Source organism: Rousettus aegyptiacus, unplaced genomic scaffold, assembly GCF_014176215.1.
Source record: "Rousettus aegyptiacus isolate mRouAeg1 unplaced genomic scaffold, mRouAeg1.p scaffold_m13_p_17, whole genome shotgun sequence".
Lineage (NCBI taxonomy): Eukaryota > Metazoa > Chordata > Mammalia > Chiroptera > Pteropodidae > Rousettus > Rousettus aegyptiacus.
The window spans coordinates 44,487,859-44,507,129 of NW_023416292.1; the positions used below are offsets into that span (position 1 = coordinate 44,487,859).

Consider the following 19,271-nt stretch of genomic DNA (forward strand, 5'->3'; position numbering starts at 1 on the left):
GTACAGTGGCATAAATAGCCAGGTGAAAAGAAAAGGATTTGCACAGATGTTAGCATACAAAGGCATCCCCTAGAACTAGACATCTGAAGCGAAAACCAAACTTCAGTGGCTTCTTTGTCCTACTGTTGAGGTAGCATCTGTCCTTAGCAAGTATTTACTGGGAACCGGCCATTCCCAGCAGACCACACAGACCAAAGCATAGCAGAGTCCTGGGAGATCCGAAGTGGCCTACATCATGGACCCAGAGTGCAGGAAGGCAACTGAGAGACTTGCTCAGCCCTTTTATTTTAAGTTGGGGTGAATTTAGGTCTACAGAGATGGTGACTTGTTTAGAGTTAGGTTTTCAACAAGCTTGCGGCCAAACCCGGGCTAAATCTGATGACTCTCCTCTTAGTTTAGACTATTATGAACATTTATTATTTTCTTATAAAATCAAAGTATAAATAATAATAACAAACACTATGTAGTACTTTCATGTGCCTAAGCATGCTTCTAAGCACTTTACATATATTAACTCATTTAAACTCATGGCGCCATGAGGTGTAGATATGATTATTGCTTCCATTTTGCAGAATAGGAAACTGAGCCCCAGAAAATGGTAAGGAGTTTGCCTTAAGTAACATAGATATTAAGTAGTGAAGCTTGGATTGCAACCCAGGCAACCTGACCCCATGGTTTGTCCTCTAAACCACTAGGTCTGGGGTTGACAGCTTTTTCTGTCAAGGACAGATAGTAAATATTTTAGGCTTTGGAGCCATAAAAATCTCTGCTGCATCTATTCAACTCTGCCTTCTAGTGCGAAAACAGCTAGACATGATACATTTACAATGGGTATGGCTGTGTTCCAATAAAATTTTATTTATAAAAATAGGTGGTGGTAGGGAGGCCAGATTTGGCCCACAGGTTGTAGTCATTTGCAGATCCTGTACTTTACTATATGCTTTGTCAGGGCACACCTATTAATGACAGTAAGAAAGATACAGATGCTCGAGAAGTATGGCAATCCATTTTTATAAGGAATTTAGGACCAGAAATTGCACTAAAATGATGCATTGTCTTGTATTCTTTTTGGGTGAAGTGTCCTCTGCTTTGGCCAGAGAGGGTGATGGTCATCATAGCTGCGTACAATGGGATGTTCTGAGGCTCAGCGCCAAGAGAGATTTTTGATCCGCAGCTCTCTGGGTGACTTTGCACAAGTCCCTTGGCACCTGTCAGTCACACTCGCACAATAGTGGTTAAAGGTCCTCGCACTCGTCCCTCCCTCCCCGAAGTGTATGTCTTGGATTAGTGAGGTCTTGTTTACAATGTACTTGGAAACTGGGAGTTTGGAAGAGAGGAAAAGTATAAAATAGCATTCGTCATTTAGTTTATTTGTTCATTAGAGAGCATTTTGGGGATATAAGACCATTTTTGAATGTTTGCTGTGTAGAGTTCAATTTTAAAGGAAAGGCGTTCTTGGTAATCTGAAAGAGGGAATGTGGATTTAGGGGGGCGCGAATTTGTGGATTACTTGTGCAGGGGGAGGCTTTAGGCAATGGAGTTATTTAAGAGGGTAAAACAGGTATTATTTCAGTTTTTAATGAGTGCAGTGAGAAGGTCCCATAGCTGACTTCATTATGTATAATCTCTGTAAAAAAATTGAGACTTCAATGCTAAGTTGAGTCTTAGCAGTAGTAAGGATTTTTATAAATGTTTCCAAGTGAAATTTTAAAGTTAAAAGTTGAACCAAGAAGCCTCAGAGGGAACCAGGCTGTCTGCTTGCATTTCAATGAAAGGGAGAGGAAATTCATTACAGAGATTGAAAATGTGGTTTGCATGCTAAGACCCTTGTGGAAGAGTGGCCCTGAAGAGTGGGGTTATAGCTGGCCCTTTGTGATTAAGAGTCCTTGGCTGAGCACCTTCTGATGCCCCCCATTATTTTTAACTTTGCAAGAACATTCTTCTCTTTCAAGATCAAAAATGTATATTGAACTGAAATTTTCAGCCTAGGAGGTGTCTCAGAATCTTTGTGGGTTTTGTTTTGTTTTGTTCTGTTTTGTTTTGTTGACAAACTGTTACTTAAAAATCCAATATGTCTAACTAAATCTTACTTTGGGAATCTAAATTTAAGATGCTGTCACATCAGTTACTGTGACATAAGAGCTGGTATTTTGGCAAAGACCTTCTGGGAGCCCGGCTACAGCTTTACTCTATTTGTATCTTATTTAAAATGACAGTGTTAGTCCCGCAGAGGGATAGTCTTCTTGTTTCACGGGTGAGCACACTGAAGCACAGAGAAGGTAACTAACTAACTGTCGGAGTTAAACAGCTAGAAAGCGGTAGAGCCAGAATTTGAATCTGTCTTCCTGATAAAGCACAAGCAAATAGGGTGACCAAAACCCCTGGTTTCCAGGATGCAGGATTCTCAGTGGTAAAACTGGAATGTGTTGAAAAACATGGGAAAAGTTGGGAGTTTTCCTGTGTGATTTTCCCCTCACCTGCTAGAACTCTGAGTGTGCTGTAAGACCTCCTGGGCCATAATCCTAGGGCTGTCTTGGAGCCAAACAGGAAAGCTAGGAGACGGAGTTCTTTGGGATTCCCAGCATGACTGTAGCTCCATTTCATCTGTCAGCTCAATTTATGTTGGTAGAGAAAGAGGCACAATTCTGGGAACTGTAGCATTTGTAGTTTTTCATTCTTGCTTCAAAATACTGCTATCATGCCGTGCTCATGTGGGCGAAGTCACAGAAAAAGCTGGGTCCACTTCGGAGGATTTCACCCATTCCACCCCATCCCCTTCCAAACTTTCTAAGAACAGCCTGTGCCTCTGGGGACCCTAGCTAACTACCAGAAATGGGGACCAGCCCCACAAAATTTTTCCTTCAAAGCCTGGACTCCTTTATGGATATTTCTCTTTTCAAGCAAATTATTTTGGCCCATGTCCAACTGTGTGCTTACCTTGCCTTTAAAATAGTTTTACAGAAAGGGAGCTGGCACACAGGCCACAGAGCGAAACAGACGTGACGGTTACAACATCACATATCTATGTATGGTCAGAAAATGCACTTTATACTCAAAAGGTGAATCCATATGAACATTCTAGGGGTTTTTCCTCTCTTTTTAAAAATGTGCTGACCCACTTAATAGTCAGTGGCCCCTAGAAGCCCCCTGTGGTGAGTGTTCAGGACAGGGTAGGTCATCTGATGCCTCGCTGCTGGTGGGAGGCGTTCTTCCCCAAAACCACACTTGTAAGGGGGCAGGAGTCCAGGCCACGCCTGCGCTAGTGATTGCCGCTGCGTGCCAGTTGTTCGGGTGCCTGTTTTGAGATTAGTTTTTAAGACTTATTAGTTAGATTACACAGGGGACCTTGTAATCACTTAATTACCAGTATGCTTACTGTGTAAGTCCAAAGGTGTCATGTCATTTTTATTTTATGTTTTGTTCAAGTTTCTTTGCAGCAAATGAAATACCATTCCAGAGTGCGCTATTTCTTCTGTGATTGGTGTCTACTACTTTGCAGTAGGCATAAATGACATATAAGGTCTCAAGTGATAGGTGTAGAGAAAGTGCTGGGAAATGGAGGGTAGAGTGAAGGCAGAGGGAGTGCCAGAGGACGGACAAGAATGAGATGGCATACGGCACCGTCTGGATGGTGGCAGTAACAGCAGAGAGAAGGTATTGAGGGAAGGGTCGGGGAGAGGGCCAGAAGAGACAGATAGACTAGGAGATACACACATAGAATCAGGTAGATAGAGGCAGGTAGAGAGACAGAGACAGCAGACAGACAGGCAGACCAGTAGGGACTAGTCCTGTTTCTTATGCCCAGCATCCCTCATTCACGTCCCATGGTAACACCAGAGCCCATCAGGCCCACTTTGTGATACTTATGCTGCTGCTTCTGTCTTGCAGGTGCTCACATCATGCCGAGCCTTCCTTCTCACAGCACGAATCCCCACCAAGGTAAGTACTGATGAGGTTCCTCCTTGCCACACATGTGCACACACTCCCTCTCCCCCTCGCTTCTCTCCTCTCCCCGCCCACCCGCACTGCACATACACTCAGCCCTCAAATATGTAGACTTATGATTTAGGCTAATTTTTACTCCTTGTTCCCTCTTCATGGAAAGGTGTTCCAAGAAAGGTGGTGAAGCATTTGGTGCTCTGTGTCCTAAGGCTTGTGGGCTCCAGTCATTCCTCTCTCTCAACTGGGGCATGTGTACACTTTTTTCACATCAAGTTCTTATTTTCTTTGGTCTAGTAATGGCAGATTTTTCTAAGGCTTAGACAGGTGGGAAAGAACCTTCGTAGCTCTAAGGGGAGTGCATTACCAGCTCAGCCATTCCCCATGAACTCTGGTGGTGCTTAGAAAATAACACGGTACCACTTTGTTCCTTACAAGATGTGTTTAACATATAAGATGTCCTTCATTATGTGGTACAAATTAGAATCTGAAGTGATAGCTTGTGAACTAGGCACAACGATTGTTTTCAAAACTTTTTTAATGCTAACAAAAGGCTGTTGACCAATTTTATAGGTAATGCACTGACTAGTAACAAAAAATTAGGAATTTTTTCCTAAAAAGATGGTGATAGCTACATTTATTGCGTGCTGTTTTAATAAATAAGATTTTTTCCTTAAAGAGATGTATGAAAACCACAATGTTCTGTTATTACTCACCTAACAGGTGAGGAAACTGAGGTACAGTAACCTGCTCAGCATCATGCTTCCACGAGTAGGTGACAGATGTGTGATTCTCATTGAAGGATGAGAGCAGGGGCTGCTTCACTTCCTTGTTATTACTTTTGTTTAATTAGTTATCTACTAAGTATATTTTCAGTATATTATCTCACTTAATCCACACAGTAGCCTTTCAGGTGAGCAATATATTAGAGAATAGCTCAAAGAATACAAAGTCGACTTGTCTCAGGATTGTGAATAGGAGAAAGAAGAGGTAGGCTCACTAGGTCCTACTCTTTCCTCCTTTTTCCTGACTTGAGCTGTCGGCCCCGCCAGATCCAGTAAGATGGGTGTGGGATGGGAGATTTTTCAACCTCATGTGCTATGATGTTAGGGTTGCCATATGACTTGCTAATTTTCTTAGTCCTCCTAGCTTTTTAAAATTCAACATTTAGCCAGTGTTTTTGAATACCTATTTATGTGCTAGATGGCATGGTGCTGCAATGCAATGGACTGCTTAATGGTCTAAAGATTTGCAGGAGTTTTGCTGAACTTTGGGAAGATACCAACCTACTGTTTGCTAGTCAAAGGCTAGGGTACCTGCTGTCTTATTCCTTTCTGATTATACAAATGCTAAATTTTAAAAAAAAATTTCTCTGATTTTCCTTTTCTACTCCATCTTTGCTTGATAAACTTGAAGTCATTCTTCGTGGCCCAGCTGAAACATCACAAAGCTTCCCTGGCTCCCTGGCAGTTTGCTTCTCCCAGTGACAGACCTCGGGTCCAGTGGAAGCATCTTAGCTGACCTCCAACTAGTGTCACTGTGCCACATCGACCAGAGCTTTCCATGCCATCCCTGATGGTGCTGATGACATGAGCTGCATTTTCTTAGCTGCTGGGTTGTGAGAGTGTACCTGTTGAGCCTCTTCCACCCACCTGGCAGGTGCAGGTAGAAGAGCTGGTAGGCGCCATTTTTCCTTTGTTGAACCTCCCCCCATTCCCTTGCACCCAACCGGCAGGCACAGGTGGGCAACAAGTCTGAGTCTCCATTAAACTGGCTAACACCATTTGCCCTGCCCTGGTAATTCCCTATGACTCTGCCCACTCAACTCCAGAACTGACCCTGAACTTCTTTGAGCAGTTACTGCACTCAATCAGTGGTCCTCACTCCACACGGTGGACTTTACTAAAATTTCTCAAAGGCCCGCAAACCCCAAATAAGTAGCATCTTGCCTCAGTGCCCCCTGTACCTATTACTAAGTGACCCAAGTCAAGCATTACTTGCATCCAGCCTCCATTTGCAGCTTAGCCTATCTTAGGCCAATTCAAGCCAAGCACACACCACTATGAACTGCAGATCACTTTATAGCTTCTACCAGATGGCTATTTGCCAGGCACAGGTAGCAGCTGACCTGGGCCTGCACTAGAGCCCCTCCCAAGAGGGCCCCAAACCAACACACCCAGTGGCCAGCCAGAGCACCACCCAGTTGGGTCCACAAATGATACACCCAAAGGGTGGACTTGGCAGGCACCAGATTCCTGCCAAAGTGAACCACGCTCTGTGGGGTCAGCCCCCGAACAACAGCTTATACGATGTCATCACAGCCAGTCCTCACAACCAGTCATCCTGAAGATCAATCCCACCCACTGACATGCCAATAGCAATTAAGGCTCAACTACAATAGGAGAGCACACACAACCCACACAAAAGATATCCCTGGAGTACCTGGTTCAGGTGACCAGGGAGACTGCACCACTGGGCCCAACTGGACACTTTCTACATAAAGCTACCATGCCAAGACTGCTTGATGTAGCAGATTACTTAAGACATAGGAACAAATGCAAGAAGAAAGCCAAAATGAGGAGACAAACATGTCCCAAATGAAAGAACAAAACAAAAGTCTAGAAAAAGAATTAAATGGAGACAAGCAATCTACCAGATACAGAGTTCAACACTGGTTATAAGAATGCTCAATAAATTTAGGGGTAGAATAGATAAACTCTGTGAGAATTTACACAAAGAGATGGAAACCATAAAAAAGAACCATTCAGAAATGAATACAATAACTGAAATGAAGAATACAATAGATGAAATCAACATCAGATTAGATGAAGCAGAGGAGCAAGTCAGCAATTTGTAAGAGGTGATGGAAAACACCCAATTGGAACAGCAAAAAGAAAACAATTTTAAAAAATTAGGGTAGTTTAAGGAATTTCTGGGACAACATCAAGCATACCCACATTCGCATCATAGGGTACCAGAAAGAGAAGAGAGCAAGGAATTGAAAAGCTATTTGAAGACATAATAATTGAAAACTTCCCTAATCTATTGAAGGAAATAGACAGACAAGCCCAGGAAGCTCAGAAAGCCCCAAACAAGATGAACTCAAAGAGATCCACACCAAGACACATCATAATTAAAATGCCAAAGGCTAAAGAAAAAGAATCTTAAAAGCAGCCAAGAGAAAAGCAGTTACCTGCAAGGGAGCTGATAAGACTCAGCTGATTTTTCAATGAAAACTTTGCATGCCAGAAGGGATTGGCATGAAATATTCAAAGTGATGAAAACTAAAAATCTACAACCAAGATTTCTGTACCCAGCAAGATGCTCATTTAGAATTGAAGGAGAGATAAAGAGCTTCCCAACCATAGATCTGGGGGAAAAATGACGTAGATGATAGAGGCTTTGTTTATCCCTTTTGTGACCAAATCAAATTTGTGATGGAAACATGGAGCAAACAGCAAGCAGAGTTGCCTGGGATCTAAATGAACAGAAGCACTACACAGGGAGAAATAAGAAATCACCTTGCAGTGGTGGAAGGTAGGAGGGGGCAAAGACATGAGGCTGCCTGGTCCCTAGCGACTGAGTGGGAAAGAGGCTGCAGCAGTGGCAGTAGCAGAAGCCTCTTAAAGGAGCCACATCCGTGAGCAGACCTTTGTGGTGACTAACTACTTGCTCACTGAGCACCAGAACCAGGTTAGCTGCTTGGGGTGGGGGGGAGTACCAGAGACTTACAGCGGGACACTGAATTGTTTGAGTGAGAGCTAAAGGTGAGGCTTTCTCCTGGGCAGAAGTATTGGAGGTATCCATTGTTCTTCTGGTGAGCCTTCCCCCATCCCAATGTGCAGACACAGCTCTGCCATAGCTGAGACATCATCAAACTGGGTAACGGAGGTCGCTTTATCCAGAGGATTCCCTGAAACTCCACCTCCCTCAACTTGTGGCCCCTCCCAAGCCACATCCAGTAGTGTCCTTGGTGAATCCCGTGCTCCTTGCAGAGCAGTGCCAAGACTCACTGGTGGCAGCTGACCTCGGTTTCTGGTATGGTTTCTTGAGGTAGCTATAAGCACAGCATCTGTGGATTGCTTGCTGAATCTTAACAGGTGGTTCCAGAGGGCACAAGCTGGGGCTAAACTCGGCCTGCAGCTGAACTCCTCTCACGACTGTGCCACTGGACACCTACCACACAAAGCCACACTGATAAGACTGGGAGACTTAAGAGCTTTGCTTAGTACCTAAAAACAGACATAAAAAGGCAGCCAAAATGGAAAGACAAGCATAAACCATGTGAGAGAACAGAACAGAGCAGAACAGAGATCCAGAAATAATGGAGTCAAGCAATCTAACAGATGCAGAGTTCAAAACACTGGTTATAAAGATGCTCAATGAACTTAGGAGCAGTGTAGATGAATTCAGTGAGAACGTTAACAAAGAGGTAAAAAAACAAAAATGGGAATGGAAATTATAAAAGGGAACCAGTCAGGAATGAAGAACACATTATCTGAGATGAAGAGGACATTAGAGGGAGTCAGCAGAGTGAATAAAGAAGAGGTTTGAACCACCGATATAGAAGATGAGGAAGACAAGGACACTCAATCAGAAAGAAGCCAAGACTATAATAATTAAGGATACTAGGGGGCATAATTCAGTGTAAAAATATCCTGTTATAGACGTACCTGAAAAAAAAAGCAAGACGTTGAAGAGCTATTTGAAGAAATAATGATAGAAAACCTCTCTAACCTGTTGAAGAAAATAGACATACCACCCCAGGAAGCTCAAAGAGTTCAAAAAGGTGGACCCAAAGAGGCCCACACTAAGACCCATTATAATTAAAATGCCAAAGTTTAAATAGAAAGAATCTTAAAAGCAGTAAGAGAAAAGCAGTGATTTACCTCTAAGGAAGCACCCGTAAGACTGGCAGCTGATTTCTCAAAAGAAACTATGCAGGACAGAAGGGCTTGGCCCAAAATAGTCAGTGTGTGATGAAAACCCAGGATCTACAACCAAGAATACTTTATCCAGCAAAGCTATCATTCAGAGTCGAAGGACAGGTAAAGAGCTTCCCAGAGAAAAATAAGCTAAAGGAATTTACCTTCACTAAGCCAGTAATACAGGAAATGTTAGAGGGACTTCTTTAAGAAGAAAGAACATATATCAAAAATAGGAATAAAGAATGGTAATAACTACATTCCTATCAACAAGTACCTCAAATGGAAAAGAATTAAGTGCTCCAACCAAAAGATAGAGTGACTGAATGGATAAGAACACAAGACCCATACATATGCTATCCACGAGAAACTCACTTCAGATTAAAAGACACACACAGACTAAAAGGAAGGGATGGAAAAAGATATTTCGGTGATGACCAAAAGGATATTATGCTGAATGAAATATGTCAGATAAAGACAACTGTTGCTTGATTTCCCATACATGTGGAATCTAAGGAACAAAACAAACAACAACAGATACAAACTCATAGATGCAAAGAATATTTCGAGGGCTCGTAGATGGTAGGGAGTTGGGGGGATAGTGAAAAAGGGCAAAGGGATTAAGAAGTACAAATGGATAGTTACAAAAGAGACATGGAGATATAAAGTGTAGCATAAGGAAAATAGTTAACAATGTAATAAATATGTAAGGGAGAAGGAGAGGTACTAGATTTAGTGGGATGATCACTTTGAGATATAGATCTCTAGTCACTCTGCTGCTGTACAACTGAAACTAATATGCCAACTATAATTGAATAAAACAAATTGTTCAGTGTAAATGCAAGCAACTCATTGTCTATTATATTTCAATAAAGCTGGGGGGGTTGGGAAGCTTCCCAAACAAGAAAAAGCTAACAGTTTATCACCAACAAACCAATATTATAAGAAATATTAAAGAGCTGTTTTTAAGAAGAAGAAAAAAGGTTGAAAATATGAATAGTAAAATGGCAATAACTACATACCTATTAATAATTACTTTAAATGGATTGCATACTCCAATCAAAAAGACAAGACCCATACATATGCTGCTTATAAGAGACCCACTTCAAATCAAAAGATACACAGACTGAGAGTCATACTTCCTGATATCAGACTATACCTTAAGGATGTGGAGAAGAGGGAACCCTCATATACTGTTGGTAGAATTGTAAATTTGTGCAGCCACTATGGAAAACAGTATGGTGTTTCCTCAAAATATTATATAACAACCATATGACTCAGTAATCTTACTTCCAGATATTTATCCAAAGCAATCTAAAACAGTAATTCAAAAAGATATATACATCCCTATGTTCATTGCAGCATTATTTATAATACTCTAAATATGGAAGCAACCTAAATTCTTGTTGATAAATGATTAGGTAAAGAAGAGATGATGCATAGATACGGTGGAATAATAAAGAATGAATTCTTACCATTTGTGAAAAAAAATGGATGGACCTAGAAGGTATTATGCTCAGTGAAAAAAGTCATACAGTGAAAGACAAATACCATATAATTTTACCTTTATATGGAATCTAAAGAATGAAATAAATGAACAAACAAAACAAGAAAACTCATGTACAGAGAACAAACTAATGCTTGTCAGATGAGAGAGGATTTAGGAGGCTAGGTGAAAAAAGATGAAGGGATTAAGAAGTACATATTAGCAGTTTCAGAATAGTCACAGGGATGTGAAGTACAGCATAGGGGATATAGTCAATAATATTGTAATAACTATGTGTAGTGTCTGGGTGTACTAGACTTATTGGAGATATTTGCAAGTTATATAAATGTTTAACCACTATGGTATACACTCGAAACTAATGTAATATTGAATCTCAACTTTATTTGAAAGTTTTTTTAAATTAAAAAAACAGTATATTTATTAAAGATATTTCACATACCAATGAAATATGGTTTCTAAAGGAGGTCGTGTCTATGAAAGATTGAATGTGAACAATGTGAATTACTTAAAAAATTACTATATTGTTAAGGCTGTTAAACTGTTAAAGGCTGAAGGGATGGGAAACATAATAATATAGAAATGTCTGCCTTCATACTGCTTGGCAAGTATCTTCAAGTTCTTACTCCAAGTTGTATTACAATATGGCTCATAGAGGAAATGCCACTAGAGGGCCAGCTGGTAGGCTTAACTCAAAGACGAAGCTTTGGCATTAAACCAAAGGCTAGCATATGAAAATATTAATTTTCATCCAGTGAGCAGAACCAAGGGTCTCGTGGATTTGTTTCTGGATGGGTTCTTTTCTCATTACAGTTCTAGCATTAAGGTGAGAGGGCAAAATAAACTGATCCAACTCAGTCCTCCATTGTCTCCAGTCCTGTGCCCTGGGACTGTTTGCTGTAGTAGAACGAAAGACTGCAAAACCGGGAGAAAGATTAGTGGCTATTGTCCAGGAAAAACAGGCAGAGAGTGCAAGTCAAGAGATGTTTTGAAGAAAAAGAAATGCCGATTACATGAGAAGAGAGGAAAGGGCACTTTTTATTGAAATAAAAAAAAAAAATGAATCATTTATCTACACATGCAGAAAGAAAGAAGACTTTATGTGTGTTTCATTTAAGTGCAGTTTAAAATTCATAAATATTATCTCTCTAAATCCATTCAAAATGTGAATTTTTATGAACGATCATAGAAGAAATGGGTCAGGGTGCAATCCAAAGAGGTAAATAAGTGTTTAGAAAGAAGAGAAAACCAACATTGACTTCATTTGTGTGATTTTCTGAAGCAAAATTTTGAAATAAAAGAAAAAAATATATTTAAGTAGCTCACTTCATATATTCATTTCTCTAAATAACTACTAGAGTAAAAGTACAAAACTACATTGGATATGTTCCTGGATTAAATTTAAAAAGTCAAATATGTACCTTCCTTTCAACCCATCAGGGATGTGAATAATACTTTTTTCTGAAATATGATCAATCAAGGTCCTCTTTTATTGAATGAATGGAGATACCGAACCAGCATACTTTCAGAAGTTGGTAGCATTTCTAACTGTAGTGTTTTTACCTTGAATTATATTTTAAAACCTTCATTACAGATCTTTTTTTCTCTTCCTCAATTGCAGCTCGAGTTAACCTTCAGTTACTTGGAGATTCACGGTGTCACTTGCAGCAAGCCAACTCAGGTGAGTGTGGACAACAGAAACCTGGTTGTCATAACTGCAAGGTCATCACCTCTTGATTTTCTGAAACCATGAAACAGCTTCTGTTTGGTTTTGCTGTTGAAAGTTTCTTGAGATAATTTAAAAAGTAAGATTAGGGAAAATGGAAGTTTCTGGATGAGAGGCCGATGAGGCTGAGTGCGTAGGAGTCGGGCATTGGTTCTGATACGGAAAACATTCTCTACAACACAGGTTGAAAAGAACTAATTAGCTCTTCGCTAGTGGGTGATGTAAGAGTGAAAATGCTGTTCCTTAGAGATTTTGTACAAGTTTTGCTCTAAAATTTCGTAGTACTATATAAGGTCTTTTGGGGAATATAGGGATAAATTAACTTTTTGATATTAATAAAATGTAGATTTTAAAAAATGGTCGTATTGAGCTATAAGTAACATGTAGTAAACTGAAGTGTACAATTGATGAGTTCGACATATGTATTCTCATGAAACCATTACCACGATCAAAGTATTTAATGTATCCAGCCCTTCTCCTCAGGGGCACGCACCTGCTCTCTGCTGACACAGATTAGTCTGCCTTTTCTAAAATTTTATATGAATGGAATCATACAGTATGTAGTCTTCCTTATCTGCCTTCGTTCAGTCAGTATAAATATTTTGATTGATTTGTTTTGTTGCATGTCTCAATAGTTCATTCCTTTTTATTGCTGATATCCATTGTATGTATATTTCCCAATTTCCTATCCATTCACCTGGTGATGGACATCTGGGCTATTTCCAGCTTTGGCTATGACAAGTAAGGCTGCTATGAACAGTTATGTACAAGTCTTTGATTGGACATAGGCTTTCATTTCCTATGGGTAGACATCTAGGAGTGGAATGGCTTAATCGTAAAGTTGGTATATGTTTAACTTTTTAAGAATTTGCCACAGTGTTTTCCAAAGTGGTTGTGTCATTTTACATTACCACCAACAGAGTTCCAGTTCCTCCACACCCCCAAACACCAGCATAGTCAGTCTATTTAACTTCTTGGCCATTCTAATAAGCTTTCTCATTGTTGTTTTAATTTGTGTTTCCCTAATGACTAAAGATATTGAACATCTTTTTATTTTCTTATTTGCCATCAGGTATCTTCTTTAGTCAAGTGTCATTTCGAATTTATCCTTCGTCATTTTTTTAAATTGAGTTGTTTGTTTTCTTATAGTTTTAAGAGTTACTATATATATTCTGAACACATGTCCTTTATCAGATATATGATTTATAAATATTTTCTCTCAGTCTGCAGCTTGTCCTTTCATTTTCTTTACAGTGCCTTTCAAGAAGAGCAGAAGTTTTAAATCTTGATGAAGTCCAATTTATCAAAATTTTCTTTTATAGATCGTGCTTATTCAGATTGAATAAGTCTTTGCTTAACACAAGGCCAGGAATTTTTCTAACTCTAGGTTACACATTTATTTCTATGACTGATCCATTTTGAGGTAATTTTTGTATATAAAGTAAGCAATATGTAGATCACTGTTCTTTTTTTTTTTTTTGCATATATACAGTATATCTATATGTTCTAGTGCTGTTTGTATAAAAGAATATTGTTTCCTCACAGAACTGGCTTTCACTATTGTTGAAGATCAGTTCATGTAAATGTCAGTCTATTTCTGGACTCTGAATCCTGTACCTTTGGTATTTGTCTATCTTTATGATACTATCACACTGTCTTGATTACTGTAACTTCATAGTAAGTCTTGAAATCAGACATTAGTCCTTCAACTTTGTTCTTCCTTTTCAAAGTTGTTTGAGTAATTCTAGGTCCTTTGCAATTCCTTATGAATTTTAGATTTGGATTATGCTGACTCTATGAATGAATCAGTTTGGGGAGAATTGACATCTTGACAATATGGAGTTTTTGACCCAATTTTTTTTAGTTGTATTTTATTGTAGCTTTCAGTGTATTGGTCTTATACATCTTTTGTCAGATTTGTTTCTAAGTATCTCTTTTTTTTTTTGATACTATTATAAATGGTATTATTTTAAAATTTTAATTTCCTATTGGTTCTTACTGGTATATAGAAATATAATTGGTTTTTGCATATTGCTCTTGCATCTTGTTATCTGTTTATACTCACCTATTAGTTCTAGTAGCCCCCCCCAACAGATCATATCATTTTATACACAGATGACTGTCTTTTGTAAGCAAAGACAGTTTTACTTCTTCCTTTTTGAATATTGATGTTGTTTATTTCTTTTTCTTGCTATATTGCTGCTGAGAGAAATTCCTCGTGGTTCCCACACGTCTTACTGGGTTTGAATTCATGCTGTGACTACTTTACCCAGGTTTCCTCTCAGGGTTATATGCATGATGAGCAGCCTTGGGGGTGATGATTGTTTCTCTCTGAACAAAGAGTCAGCTTGCTTACTGTTTACTGTGAAGACAGGTGATTCCCCAAGCTCCAGGGCTCCTTTCCTGTAAGTAGCCCACTGTGTGTGTAGGCATCTGCCTGAACCCTCCATGTCACCCTGTGGGACTGTGGGGGTTAGGGGGAAATCTATGCAAACATTGTGCCCTTTGCTGTACCATGAATAACAAAGTGCTTTGTCTCTGACCCGGGAGTCTTCTACCTAGCTCCTGCCAGATTTCATAAAACAGCAGCAACAGGCTAATTTATGACTTGTCAGTAGGGTAACATCACCTTAGCCCCTGACAATTGCACAGGCTAACGCCTCCAGTAAAATGCTGAATAGAAATGATGAAAACAGACATCTTTGTTTTATTCCTAATCCTAGGGAAAACATTTGTTCTTTTTCCATTAAGTGTTATTGATGGCAGCTGTGGATTTTTCACAGATGCCTTTTATCTAGCTGAGGAAGTTCTTTTCTATTCCTAGTCTGCTGAGAGTTTTTATCAGGAATTAGTATTGGATTTTTTCAAATGTGTTTTCTCTATTGAGATTATTGTGTGTGTTTTCTTTTTAGTTTGTTAACATGGTGATTTATAGTGATTGATTTGCAAATACTAAATCAACCTTTCATTCTGGGATTAACTCTATTTGATCATGATGTATTGTTATGTAGAGTTGGTATTAATTCTTTAAATGTTTGGTTGAATTTACTAGTGAAGGCATTTAGGCCTGGAGTTTTCCCTTTGGAAAGGTTTTTAATTGCAATTTCTATTTTAAAAAAATATTCATACACATTCATAAGTTTCTTCTTGAGTGAGTTTTGGTAGCTTGTGTCTTCTAAGATATTTGTCCATTTCATCTCTGTTGTGAAATTTATTGATACAAAGTTGTTTATAGTATTCACGTGTTATTCTTCAAATATCTATTGATTATCATTTCTGATATTGATAATTTGTTTTTTTTTTTTGCATCAGTCTGATCAGTCTGATTTATCAGTTTTATTGATCTCAAAGAATTTGCTTTTTATTTTTTATTTCCTCTGTTGAGTCCATTGATTCTTCTTGCTCTGATCTTTATTAATTTCTTCTAACTTTTTGTTTTAGTTTTCAGAACTATAAAAAAAATGTATGTGTGTGTGTATAGTTTGTTTTGGTAACATTCCTTAAAGAAATTGTCAAAATTGTCACTTTATGTTGATTGAGATTACATACAAATTCCTGGAACTTTTCCATAGTTCATTTTAGATGAATGTTTTATCCTATGTGTTTATCATCAGAAACTGGAGTTTGGAAGAAAAATTATAGCTCCATATGTTTGCCCATTTGGATAAACATACTGGCTCATAAGTAGGGTAACATCATTCATGAATAATGACATAACAAGGGATTTCTTGATGTCCTTAAATCAGAAATGTTTTTTTATGATTTGGGAATTGGGATGCAGGCAGAAGGACACTATCGAAATGTTAATACCAAGGTCATATTAAAAATGTGTTATGATTTTGGCATTTAATTATGAGAAAGGATGTTGATACATCAAGACTAATCTTCCTTTGTGGTTGCAAGAACTGGTCTTATACCTCTGTATAGTCCTGTCCCTTCTGGGTGTAAAGCAGTCATCCTCAGTTTCATGGAGCTGTTCTGTCACTCTAAGTACCAAAAGAATAGCTCTGTAATATGACTTTAGTTAAACTTGGTTTCATGGTGTGGACCTTAGAGATGAAATTATAGTGAAACAGTAGTATTGTTTTGACAGAGGGGCTAGCAGTTTAAGATATTGGCAATACCAGTCACTTAATTGTAATTTGATGTTTCAGAATTGACTGGAGTTTTTAAAAATACTGATACCTTCAACAGTACCCCTCCCTCTCCATCACATTACCCTCCCCCACACACACAGCACATGCGCGTGCACACATACACACACGACAGGATTCAGTATATCTCGGTTAGGCATTTGTATTTTTATCAAGTACATCATTTGATCTTGTTGAGGTTGAGAATTAAAAACCTGTGTAACCTCAGACCCTTGGTATTCATAGTTATTATTATCTTTTATGTAGTACCATAAAGCCGATAGTGTCTGCCTGTGACACTCATGATCTAGCCTTGATTAGTACATGCTTTTCTAATGTTCTAATGTTCTATGGGATTCACTAACTTTTTGTCATTGTTATTTTTATCATTATTTAATTATAGTTTGTACATTCAAATAATTGTCTAGGACATACACATTTTGTTGTATGAATGAGAGTAGATGTGTTGCCGAGTTAGTGAAATGTTGGGACCTTTATCTTATACTCCAAGTCTCATTGTCATAGCCCTTTCTGGAGTTCAGGTTCTGTTGCCTTCATGGTCAATAAATCTAGGCAAGCAGTGATAAAATTTTATAGTTAAAGAACTTTCAGACTGTTTCTTGTACAGCTGAAACACCTGCGACTTTTTTAAATTATAAGGTTAATTGTTTGCTCTGTCATAGAATGATTTTCACAAATTACTCATGGCTGTTTCTGTTAGAGGAAAAATGCTTCACAGATCTATTAGCTAGGGTTCAGTCAAAAATGTCCCTCTTAAAGTTTAGTTAGGTTGTTCTGCCTTATAAAAGGGGGTGGGGTGGGGTTGGAAATTTAAATCTTAAATAAGATACAATGGCTTATATTTCTAATTATTTTAAATGTGCATTGGAGGTCATGGATTATGTCCTTCTCAGCGTCTAAGCAAAAAGCGTTCCATTGTTTTTCTCCAGCTGAAATAGCAGGGAAAGAGGGAGATATTTGAGAGCAAGTTCTTCCTAATGAAATGATTTCCTGTGTTAGTCTCACTGCCATCCCTTTGTTGCAATCTTTACACAAAGGTGGTGGGTGACACATTATGCAGGGCTGTGCAACTGCTTTCATGTAAGGTGGAATTTGAAGGCTCATTTCTTCCCCACCTGTCACCTATTTTTCTTTCCTGTCACTCTATTCAATCCTGTACAATTAAGGATGATTAGGTGTTAAGATTAAGTGGAATTAGAATAACCCAATCACTAATTACTCACACTTTAACTGTGAACTGAGTAGATATACTGGATGTGGAAAAAGTAGGAGTACTCAGTAGTGAACAACATAATTAATTCCCAGAGGTTGGAAGGTTGGGGACAGGGTGAAAATGCAGACACAATGGCTGCCTCCCAAAGTATCTGATTTTTAAAACATGCACAGATAGGTGCATATTAAACATCTGAGCTAACTGCACAAAGTGGCTTTGGTTTCACTTAAGAATCCTCATTGAGGTAGCCTGGGGTTGATCAGTGAACACCTCTTAGGTAAACACCTCCATGCTTTCGGTTTCTTGATTAACACACTGCAAATTAGGATTGAAAATGTTTTTTATGCAGGGAGCCAAGTAACCGGCACAGAGGTGGTATGCATTAAATACTTAACAGATTTCTCTCAGGGTCCTTATGGAAAAGTAGTATTTTTAGGACTCAAATCATTTAAATCTTTTTCTTTGATCTCATCGTTTTGACAGATTATGTTACTTTTAACATACACACTTTGAAGAACAGATTATTATTTCTTATTTAGCTAATTTTAAGACAACCTAAAGCAAATCTAAAAACTGCTTTGTTAATCTAGTTGGTTAGTTGCATCTTAAGTATGGTCCTCCAGCAAATTTTCTTACAAATTAATAGCAGGAAATAAATGTGTGAGGATATTTTGAGGCAGTGCTAATCCAAAAGGATTACATTTTATGTGACTATTTTTGGTATCTAAGACAATGATATCTTTTTTTTTTTTTAAGTGACTGAGGTTGATTCTTTTTATTTGTAATGTGTCCCTAATAAACCTATTGGTTCTTTTCTGACCTGCCCTTTTTTCAGGTTGATTTATCCTTATTTATAGGACTCGCTATATGACTTCAGTCAGAACAATTTTGGTATAAGTTTTGGACAGCTCTAGTAGTTAATTACAGGAATGACTCTTTACCTAGCACTAAACATTTATTACCTTGTTCATTTTATATAATGCTTTCTAAGTAACCCCTTTTCTTAGAAAAGTTGAAATTTTTTTAAGCATTTGATTTTCCTTTTTTCCCTCAGGCAAAAGGTTTTAGAATTTCATTTAAATACCTTATAAGGTTTCTTGTTTTTAAAACATGTTTGAAAAATAAAAAGGTACCTAACAGGTTGCCCTCAGGCATTCACTAAAGGAGGTTTCTTAATTACACTGGATAGTAGGGCTTTGTATGACAGCATCTCACGACAAAGTCTTGGTAGAGGAAAAGTCACATGCAAATGTAGAAATTCAGTTTTCATTACATGTAGGGGCTCTGTTTGAATCTGCAGTTTGGCCCTTCGCAACACTGGTTTTATTTTTTGGGTGTTTCTGACAACCTCTCCACCCTCTACTAAATATTCCATTGAGTCTTAAACCACGAGTGTTATTTTAAGGAAGTGCTTCTTTAAAAGCTGGAATTGTATTAGTGCATATCAGTGTGAGTTTATAGTTTATGTAATTTAAAATGAAAAATTTAAGGAATTGGAGTCGTTATTCAGCAGTGTCCCACCCGGCTCTTGCAGATGGTTGTGGAAACTGAGAAGTCCAGCATGTCCATGAGGATGGCCTCGCCTGAGGATGTGAGCGAGGTGCTGGCTCACATCGGTTCCTGCCTGCGGAGGATATTTCCTGGCCTCTCTCCAGTGTGAGTTCTGCTGAGCAGAGAACTGGTTCTTTTGCAAGCTGGCAGATGAGAGCATAACTTCCTCCGTCCCTTCTCTCAGTTCCCCTCTCACACTTCCTTCTTAAACATTAAATATCAGCACCCTAATTCAAACCTTGATGTTTCGTGTCTGAGG

General features: G+C 38.6%; 1 protein-coding gene across 7 annotated transcripts in view; it reads left to right on the forward strand.

Moving 5' to 3' along the window:
* The window catches only part of CARMIL1 (capping protein regulator and myosin 1 linker 1), a 262,957-nt gene that overhangs the window by 91,675 nt on the left and 152,011 nt on the right, over nt 1–19,271 (forward strand). For all 7 annotated transcript variants that reach the window (XM_016140897.2, XM_036235257.1, XM_036235261.1 and 4 more), the window contains 3 exons: nt 3,889–3,939; nt 11,990–12,049; nt 18,996–19,117. In XM_016140897.2, the coding sequence (XP_015996383.2) occupies nt 3,889–3,939; nt 11,990–12,049; nt 18,996–19,117 (233 nt within the window). The remainder of the gene's footprint in view (nt 1–3,888; nt 3,940–11,989; nt 12,050–18,995; nt 19,118–19,271) is intronic.